A 10,266-nucleotide genomic window follows, 5' to 3' on the forward strand; every position below is an offset into this window, starting at 1 on the left:
GTTAAAATTTATAATTTTAACAATTTTTGTAAGTATGTTTATGTTAGTTTGTACTCGTAGTTTAATTAGTGTAATTGGCTTTATGGCCGTTCTAATTAAATAATAAATAAATAATAATAATAATGATAATAAATGGGTGAACCATACTTTTGACATTAAATAAATAAATAAATAAAAATCTTTTTTATTCAAATAAACTTTTACAAGTACTTTCGGATAGTCGGATGCATCTACCACTGGTTCGGAAATCGGAATCAATCGGAATGCATTGCATTACAGACTACAGTTGACCCATAGAGTTAAAATGGCGCGTCAGCGTAGCGTGAGGAGTCATTTTGTACGGTTTACTTATCTTTTTTGATTAACATTACATAGAAATTAACCACGATAAACTGTAGGTACGTTATGATTTCAGTTGTAATGACATACATAAACATAACGAGCGTGAAACTGTTCGTGAAGGTGCAGAACGTGTTCGGCGTGTGCAAAGTGTTCGCGTGCCTCGTCGTGATCGGCGGCGGCATCTACGAGATCGCTAGAGGTGTGTTAAAAAGTGGTTAAAAACCAGTGATATGATATACTCTACTACCTACTATAATAAGTCAATGTGGAAGCATGTTGGAAGTGATCACTCTCAATTATTTCTACTTCATTGTTAAATCACTACCAGTATTAGCACTTTTATAAGTCGTATCGTCAAAATTAGTTTACACCAAATGTCACTACAATAAAATGACCTTATTGCTTGACGTTAAAATGAACAAGAACAACAGAGACTCGTTCTATCTCGCATATACCTAACTCGCGCGTACAAAATATGGCGCGTAGGCAACAACCAATAGCGGACGGCCGCGGTCTATGATTGGCTGAGATATTTTCGCGCCATTCTAAAATAAGATGTCTGCTCAGGTAGGTACATCGGGATAACTTATAAAAAGGGTGGTACTGTACTCTTATTATAAATGCGAAAGTGTGTTTCTTTGACTTCTCATAGGGAATCTTAGTTTCGGGTGGTTTCAGGTCCAGGAACTTAGCTATTTGTACAAACTCACTAAACTATTAATTAAATTAAATTGAAATAAGTCATTCAATACTATCTTTTTCCGCACCAAGCACAATGAATGGCATAGCCATATATCTAAATATATAAAACAACAACAAATGTTTTTACCTGTGTCCGTCTAAAGTCTTGTAACTTTGAAACCATCTAACCGATGTGCCCCACACCCACCCAAACTGGTTTCATTAGAATGGTAATAATGCGAAGATGGCTTTAGACCAAAAACAATGCATTAGACACATTCTTTTTTTGGCACACGCCGGGTATGCGCTAATATAATACAGAGAGGGACAATCCAGGTTTTCAAATACATGTGTTATTTGTACAGGCAACACTGAGAACTTGAACAAAGGTTTCGAGGGCAGCACCACAAGTCCAGGAGGCATCGCGCTCGCGCTGTACTCGGGGCTGTGGGCTTATGATGGCTGGAACAGCGTGACGGTGGTCACTGAGGAGATCATCAACCCTGGCATGTGAGTAACAGAGCATTTTTTATATTATAGACTAGCTTATGCCCGCAACTTCGTCCGCGTGGACTGCATTTAAACCCCTATTGTCAGGGTTCAGTACCTCAAAAGGAAAAAGAAACCCTTATTAAAGAAGGGTTCCTATAAATAAGGGTAAAATTTTTAGGGAACCATTTTAAATTTAGAATGGATAGCAAACTTACTAATGATCGTTTTTTAGTTAGATCGATAAAACCAAAACAGTACGTCAAATTACGTCAAATTTTATGACGTCACGTCTATGTACCTATTTAATGCAAGGTCCTATACTAAGCGAGCGATTTGACGTTTGATAAAAAGTTGCTGATTTGATTAGTAGTCGTCATCCCTATTCTTCGGGAGTTTTTGAGCTCACTTCGCTCAAGATATCTTGTTTGGAACAAGCACGTATTGATCGTTGTTCCAGCAACGTGCCTCTGAGCATCTCAGTGGCCGTGCCGCTCATCACGGGCCTGTACGTGTTCATGAACGTGGCGTACATGGCGGTGCTGAGCTACGCCGAGATGGTGTCCGTGCCGGCCGTGGCGGTGACCTTTGGCGCGCGAGTGCTGGGCCCGGCCAGCTTCCTCATCCCGCTGGGGGTGGCCATCGCGACCTTTGGCTGCGCTATGAGTGTACAATTCGGTGTTACCAGGTAAGAAAAACCAAACCCTACATATTTGAAGTGAAACTTCTAAAAAGAGATGCTAGTATCTTCTGTTTTTTACCCGTGGTGTTAGAAAAGGCAAAATATATGTAGGTGCCTATCCAAAATACTCGCCTCTGGGGTGATTATGAAAATAATATTTACTAGACGAAACGCATTATACCCCGAAACCCCGGGGTGTTGATGACTAAAATGACGTTCATTTTCAATTTCAAAATAGCTTTGTATCTCTTTTGCGTGCTGATATCGATAATGAGGTCAATTTTAGAATACAAGATAACTGACGGGTTTCAGACTGACTGACAGATCTTGAATTCAAGATTTTAGATGGGTTTTGGGGTGCTAATATGGAAAATCACGTCCATGATTTATGACATCATGCCAAATTAAACCGTTTCACCACGTGCGCAGGGTGTGCTACACGGCAGCGCGTGGCGGCCACATGTTGGAAGTGTTCTCGTACGTCAACATGAAGAAGATGACGCCCGCGCCCGCCGTGGCTTTTCAGGTAATTACGTCATAGGGTATTTTATCTAAAAATCTAAAAATGTATAAACAAGATAATATCAGCCATAATTATTAACCAATCGGTTTATATGTCAGTTCATGAAATCATAAAAAGAGAGAGAGAGAGAGAGCGAAGGCTAGACCTTCGTTATTTTATTAAAGCTGAAAGTTTTTCTGCGTATTGTCCCCGACACAAGGAGGCACGATCCGCGACTATGAAGTTTGGATCATGGGGGCTTTGGCAGATAACAGGTAACAAAGGTGTAAAAATCTTACGTGAAAGTATAAAGTCTACTTTTTTTTATTTTCTTCGGAATAGTATTAGAAATAACGTTATGCATTGCCAGATAGTAGATTAGTATCGTGGCAACCCCCTGCCAGACACTCTTAAACTTTAACAATTTATTCAATACCAGCGTGCTATGAATAAACTTAGACTAAAGAAGTTTCACTTCTTCCACATATACGCAATGTTTTTGTTTCAGGCAATACTGACCTCAGTGTTCATATTAGTGGGCAACATTAAGACGTTAATAGACTTCGCCAGTTGGTTCCTGTGGTTTTTCTACGGCCTGGCGATGGTTGCCTTACTTGTCTTGAGGAAAACACAAAAAGATACACCAAGGTACGTCCTACTCGTATCTTTAGAGTAAAATAAAAAGGAACCATTATAGGATCACTTCGTTGATTTTCTGTCTGTCTGTTGGGTCTGTCAAAACAAGCTACTTAAGACCTATAGGGTACTTCCCGTACACCTAGAATCATGAAATTTAGCAATATCTTATAGGACAAGTAAAAGGAAAAATTCGAAAATCGTGAATTTGTATTTACATCACAAAAAAAATATTAATAAGCGTTATTTCTTGTACGATGGTACGGAACCCTTTGAATCCGACTCGCACTTGACCGTTTTTAGGGTTCCGTACCTCAAAAGTAAAAACGGAACCCTTATAGGATCACTTTGTTTTCTGTCTGTCTGCCTGTCCGTCTGTCTGTCAAGAAACCTACAGGATACTTCCCGTTGAGCTAGAATCATGAAATTTGGCAGGTAGGTAGGTCTTATAGCTGGCATTAGGGGAAAATCTGAAAACCGTGAATTTGTGGTTACATCACACAAAAAAAAATTGTGGTCATAAACTAATAATTAGTATTTCAATTTTCGAAGTAAGATAACTATACCAAGTGGGGTATCATATGAAAGGTCTTCACTTGTACATTCTAAAGCATATTTTTATTTATTTTTATGCATCATAGTTTTTGAATTATCGTGCAAAATGTCGAAAAAATACGACTGTTGTACGGAACCCTCGTTGTGCGAGCATGACTCGCACTTGACCGTTTTTTTCCCAGGCCGTACCGAGTGCCCACGATCGTGCCATGTTTCGTGCTAGTGGTGTCGATCTTCCTGTCCGTGTTCCCGGTGCTGCACGACCCGTCCATGAAGTACGTCATCGCGATCGGGTTCATCTTCATGGGCGTCGCCGTCTACACCGTCTTCGTGTATTATAGGAAGACTCCTACTAGATTATTAAGTAAGTAGTTGTAAGTTTATAATACTGGCTCAGCACGCTCGCAGCGAAGGCGAGCGTGTAGAGCCAGTATTAACGCCGACTAAAACCGAATGTACACCAATGAAATAGTCCTTATTGCTTGACCTTAAGATTTTAAACACAAAAACAACAGAGACTCGTGCTATCTCGCTCTTGATTCGCGCGTACAAAACATGGCGCGTAGACAACAACCAATAGCGGACGGACGCGCGCTGTGATTGGCTGAGATGTTTTCGCGCTATTCCAAAATATAGTGTCTGCGCGAGTACCTATATCAGTACAACTTATAAAATGGTTGTAATGCCCTTAGATACAGTTCTTGTAAATATCTGAACCAACTTTGATAGAATTTACTCTAAACCATATTTTTTGATTCCCTAAATAAAATTTTGATAAAAACTTTTTAAATTCTTAAAATAGAAAATAAGTGATGTTTTTTTATATTTTCAGGAAAATTCACATTCCTTACGCAAGTGCTTTTCGAGAGCGTGCCTCCTAGCAACCGTGAAGACTGATTTTAAGATTATACTAATTAGACGTAAACTTTGTACATAAGAACTAATGTTTAAGTACCTAACTAAGTAACAAATTATATTTGTATTATTTAAAAATATCCAACAGTTTTTTTATTTATCCTCTGAACGCATTTACAGTCGGTTGGTCTGTGGTACAAAAAAATGGAAACTATCAAATCCAGGTTGAATTCATGGTCCAATAAATTTCTACAAAACTTCATCTAATAGGTGATGAAAATATGAAATATAATATACAAAAAGGAGGCAAACCGCTAATAATTTCAAAATCTGCCATACTAAAGTTTTTGAATTTGCCGCGCTTTTCCCGTCTACTTTTATTGGCCAGACTATTAAACGTTAAAAAAAACATTAGTAAGCGATAGGCAAGTTAGGTTTTTTTAATAGGTCATCGGTGTTGTGTGGTTTTTAAGGGTTTTTATTAATATTATTTTGATCAAGATTTGATGAAAACAATCATGTGCACAAAGCTTTAAAATCATAGACTTATAGATGAACTTTTATTTTTTTGGGTTAATGTTCTGGATTCTAGTACCTACTTTTGGAAGGCATGGAAAAATATGTTATTGGTCTGTGATGGAAAAGTAAATTTAATGGGCATGAAGGATTTGAAAACTAGGTGATGTGATTATTACCAATATTAATAACAATTAATAACAATTAAAACGCACTGCACAACGCGCGCACCACAGTGCGGTGAGTTCACCGCACTGTGGTGCGCGCTAGTTCTTAATGAACTAAAATAGACTAAAATCTTTTGACATGAAATTTGACACAAAACTGGCGCGTGATCTATACGTGTGATGGGTTAAAAGAGTTAAACTTTATGCGTTATACTTCATTATAGTTCATTTATCATAAAGCCGCGTTCATACTAACATGATGTCACATGGGGTCACACGAGATTAATAATATCTAACGCATAAATAATATTTCGCTTGCATAGTAAATTACACAATAAATTACACAGTAAATACACAGTATAGACAAGAAATTGTAGTTAGTTCCTTAACGTACGATAGGAACTAGACTAGAATTTTTTAGAGCACGGCACATGCCTAGTCAGTATGCTTCCGCATTCCTTGCCAATGCCATGGTCCACATAATATTAATGGATGTTTTTGTAGTCTACCAATTCTAATACAGCTTACTTCGAATTTTTAGGCACTAGGCAGGTATTTGAAAAAATCTTTTAAAAAAATTCTTAAATTTGATTTAGGCATTTTAAATATTCCTTATGACCAACAACTTTGTGCAACACAAAACATTTTTTTTGGGGATTTTATTAAAGCTTAGCATCGTCAAACTCATCAAAAAATTTAAGTTCCCTCTCCTGTGGAAGTTTCTGAAAGTAGCTCTCTACAATATCGTCATCCACTTCAGCCAAGGTCTTCGGTTTCCATTGTGGTTTTTTATCTTTATCGATAACTAAAGCTCTCACTCCTACAACATAAAAAAAAATTAAAAAATTATCAGCCAAGAAAAAGTAATTTATTTAGGTATAGATAATTATTATACTGGTTTAGCTCAGGACAATGCAATTTGGCCTCAATTCTTTAGTCTTAACTAAGAAGTTTGGCCTAGAAGAACTGTGAATTTTGCTACGAGCTAGTGACAAAAAACTTGAAAGCCTACAACTCTGTTTTGGCATACCTACTGTTCTGCCCCAGCATGCTCGCTGCGCTCGTGTTTTGTGGCAATGGTTCTGATCTAGCTAAAATACAGGGTATAACCAGAACGCTAGCAAAAACTTAGCGTTATGGTTATACTACCTATACACAATCCAATACCAATAACCATTTGCCTCATTTTGTAGTTTTAGTGATTCAGTATCTTTCAAACCCGCAACGTATAGCGCGCAAAAACTCGGGTCAATGCCCCACCTACGACGCGGCATTGACTTCGAGTGGCCTACTTACGCAACGTTCGTTGACCGCTAGCGTCAGTTAGATGTTTTCTTTGCAATATATCGTAAACTTTTACAAAATTATAGGTTTTTAAATAATTTTTTTCGCGTTTTTTTTGTGGTATCATATCAGTAATCATCAGTATTATCATCTGTCTTCTTTTTTGCCAGCTTTCTGGTTACACCCTGTATACACAGAAAATAAGTTCACCTTCTAGAGTGTCATGTGAAATGACATTTCGGCAAGCAACGCGGTATTCCATCTTGAGACACTCAGGAAAGTCCAACTGCGCTCCACGTTGTAACGCACATAACGTTATCTTCAAGGCTCTGGGAGACATTTGATGCAGTGTCTGCAAGTAACAATTACTAAAACTTTTTGATCATTTTGCAAGTTTAACTAAAACTGTCAAAATTCAAATACAATTGGAGTTTTCTGCTACATGTAATTTTTCAATGGTAAACTAAAAAATAGGATGAAATGTTTACCTCTAGCGTTTTCATCGAACTCTCATTCTGAACTTTCTCCAGTCTTTCAATGATTTCTTCAACGGTGGAAGCAGCAAAGCAATTGCTGATGTATTTAATATTTGGGGCAAAAGAGTACTCCTCGGGTGGTTCATTAAATTTACTTAATAAATCCTGTATTTCCAATTCATTGGTGCATCTGGTTAGCAGTTCCTCTAATTCATACAACCTCTTGCTAGATACGAAATGTGTGGCAATGCCAGCTTTAACAACATCTTTCCCTTTTAATATTGCTCCTAAAATAAATTAAGTTAATCATAAGTAGGTACCTAATCATAAGTTAAGGACGGCACTATCGATACGATGTAACATGCTAGACCAAAGATTTGGCAAATGCAGCAAATCCATCAGGATTGTACTATTTACGCGTATTGCCAGTGCACACTTGCCAACTTTGGACAAATTGTCTCTCAGAAAGTCCTAGGCAATGCGTGTGCAGTATAATGATGCTTTTCGCATATTGATGGCTTTGCCTAGATACTGTAGGTACTACCTACCTCGGGTATGTTTGCTGAATCGAGAGTGTCTGATTTTTATGCGGTAACCTACTTTAACAATTAATAAATACATTACCTGTTAAGCCCATATAAAACCCTAGATTAAATTGCAGTCTCGGCAAGAAGTAAGATCCACCATTATCTGGGAAGTACCCAATTTTTGTTTCGGGCATTGCAATCACAGAATTTTCTGTCGCCACTCTGTACCTTCCTGGAACTGAAATGCACAATCCACCACCCATTGCAATTCCATTTAAAAATGATACACATGGAATCTTAAAATTTCCAATAAGGTAGCAAGTATTGTACAGTTTGCTTAAAAAGTTGTGGCACTCAACTGTATCGAAAACCACTTTGATATCTGCTCCAGCGCAAAAGGCTTTGGTTCCACCTCCTTTAATAATAACTAGACTTCTACTATTCTCCATTTTCCGGAGCTGTGGCAGCAGTTTATTTAACATGGAGGTATTGAGCGTATTCAATGCTTTTGGTCGGTTTAGCGTTATGATTTCGGCATTGTTGGTAGTTTGAAATAGAACGTCTGGTCCGGCAGACATCATGCGTTTTGATAAAAGGCTTATTAGTGGAAATATCCTTGATTGGACCTGAAACTAATTCTTTTTCACTACAATTAAAAGCACATAATATAGTTACCTACCTACCCAGGCTACCCTAGCTATTACTAGAAAAAGACGTGTTATCTTCTCTGATCAGGGTGTGTTTAGAATTCTCGCACCAAAAATATGTACCTATCTAGTTATAAGTTCTTGCATTTCACGAGGCTCATGCTTGTGTTTAAGTCTTATCGGTAGTAAGGTAAAGTAAATGTGTGCATTTGAGAGCGCTTGTTCGCGACTAATTGGTCCAACAGGCACGCACACTTACGTAATGTTCATGTATATAAGTCCGGCAAATTGCTATTGCGCGTGGCCGCCATTTTAGAACCCGTCAGCACTAGACTGAAGTTTCAAGCTGATGGTATATTATTATTTCGGTTGACGTCAAAATGACGTCATTTCGATGATAATGAGACATGGTTCCAACGCAAAAGCTATTTGCGGGACTTATACGATGTACCTACTTAACCACAAGTAAAGTTCACGTACCTTCGTGTAATGCAAGAACTGTACTTATCACATAAAAACAACAACGGGCTGTGGTCAGAAGTCAACAAACAATTTAAAAACATTTTATTGTTGATTTTATATTGTAAAAATAACTAAAAATTATTAAAACTCACTGGAACCATCTTGAACCTTAAAAATTCTTATTGGTAGGTACCTCTACACGTATTTCACTCTACATGAGAAAAAAGAGAAAGTGTAAACGATTATAAAGATTTTTTATTAAATTAGACAATTACAACGATGAACCTTTATATTATGAGCCTTTATAACTTTAACAAATGTCATTTGCTAGACAATACATTCAGTGCAAAAAAATAAGTGCAGTGCGAGACGTTATTTATATTAGTTTTCTTATCAACCTTTCGAGTAAAATGCAATCAATACTAAAAATTAGAAGCACTTATTATTTAGATAGGAAAAAGATTCAAAAGGTAATCTATCACTGTTCTTTTTTTGTCAACCATTAAAATAGTCAGTTTTTAATCAATAAACACTATCATGAGCAACCCATCGCTGGCTCACTACTGAGAGGAGTCTCAGAGTAAAAACGGTTTTGGTCACACTGGCCAAGTGCGGATTGGCAGACTTCACACAACTTTGAGAACATTATGGAGAACTCTCGGGCAAGCAGGTTTCCTTACGATGTTTTCCTTCCGTTAAAGCTAAGTGATATTTAATTAACTACTTAAATCGCACATAACTTCGAAAAGATAGAGGTGCGTGTCCGGGATCCTCCGATTACGAGGCAGACGTCCTAACCACTAGGCGATCACACACATATCTTGAAATAAAAGTCGGATATTGTGAAATAAGAAAATCTTTATTTAATTCAATCCGTTTCAACCCGTTTGTCTTCAATCACGCCACAACGGAGCAATGGATCGATGTGATTATTTTGCGTAAATATACCTAGTTATAGACCTGGAAAGTGACGTTTAAACTACTTCTAATCCTCGAAAATGTGCGCTTTAAGATGCAATTTTGTAACCCAGTTTTTTATAACATAGCCTGTAAGTTCCACCTAAGTGGAAATTCCTTTATGGAACAATAAATGTCTTAAACCAGAAAATCAAAGAGTTCCCACGAGGTTTTTAGAAAGCTTAATCCATGCAGCCGAAGTCGCCGACATCAGCTAAAAGGTAACTCCTTAAGTTAGTGGAAATGGGTAGTGACGTCAGCAATACTGGCGACAATATTTTTTAAATCACTGGCGGCTTACATCTAATATCATTTAATAATTGTGTACTCAAAGCTTTTATATTTTAATGATGGTAATAAAATTTGATAATAAGTAGGTATTATGTATTATTTGTTATCTTCATTATTTCACTAGCTGATGCCTGCTACTTCATTCGCGTGGATTTTGGTTTTTGAAAATCCCGTGGGAACTCTTTGATTTTCCGGGA

At 37.4% G+C, this 10,266-nt stretch overlaps 2 protein-coding genes across 2 annotated transcripts in view; one reads left to right on the forward strand and one right to left on the reverse strand.

Moving 5' to 3' along the window:
* LOC117990503 (b(0,+)-type amino acid transporter 1-like) overlaps window positions 1-4,882 on the forward strand; it is a 31,061-nt gene extending 26,179 nt beyond the window's left edge. Inside the window, exons 4-10 of the mRNA XM_034977951.2 lie at window positions 416-541; window positions 1,389-1,533; window positions 1,973-2,200; window positions 2,624-2,720; window positions 3,205-3,344; window positions 4,070-4,251; window positions 4,720-4,882. Coding sequence (XP_034833842.1) covers window positions 416-541; window positions 1,389-1,533; window positions 1,973-2,200; window positions 2,624-2,720; window positions 3,205-3,344; window positions 4,070-4,251; window positions 4,720-4,784 — 983 coding nt within the window. The 3' untranslated portion in view covers window positions 4,785-4,882. The remainder of the gene's footprint in view (window positions 1-415; window positions 542-1,388; window positions 1,534-1,972; window positions 2,201-2,623; window positions 2,721-3,204; window positions 3,345-4,069; window positions 4,252-4,719) is intronic.
* A 1,205-nt stretch (window positions 4,883-6,087) lies between these two features.
* On the reverse strand, window positions 6,088-8,990 carry LOC117990874 (3-hydroxyisobutyryl-CoA hydrolase, mitochondrial-like). Its single transcript, XM_034978369.2, has 5 exons — window positions 8,974-8,990; window positions 7,810-8,338; window positions 7,198-7,472; window positions 6,920-7,061; window positions 6,088-6,245 (listed from the first exon to the last, which is right to left on the reverse strand). The coding sequence occupies exons 1-5, from the start codon at window positions 8,980-8,982 to the stop codon at window positions 6,088-6,090; spliced, it is 1,113 nt and encodes a 370-aa protein (XP_034834260.1). The 5' UTR covers window positions 8,983-8,990.
* Window positions 8,991-10,266: the final 1,276 nt, after the last annotated feature.

Source organism: Maniola hyperantus, chromosome 18 (genome assembly GCF_902806685.2).
Source record: "Maniola hyperantus chromosome 18, iAphHyp1.2, whole genome shotgun sequence".
Taxonomy (NCBI): Eukaryota; Metazoa; Arthropoda; class Insecta; order Lepidoptera; family Nymphalidae; genus Maniola; species Maniola hyperantus.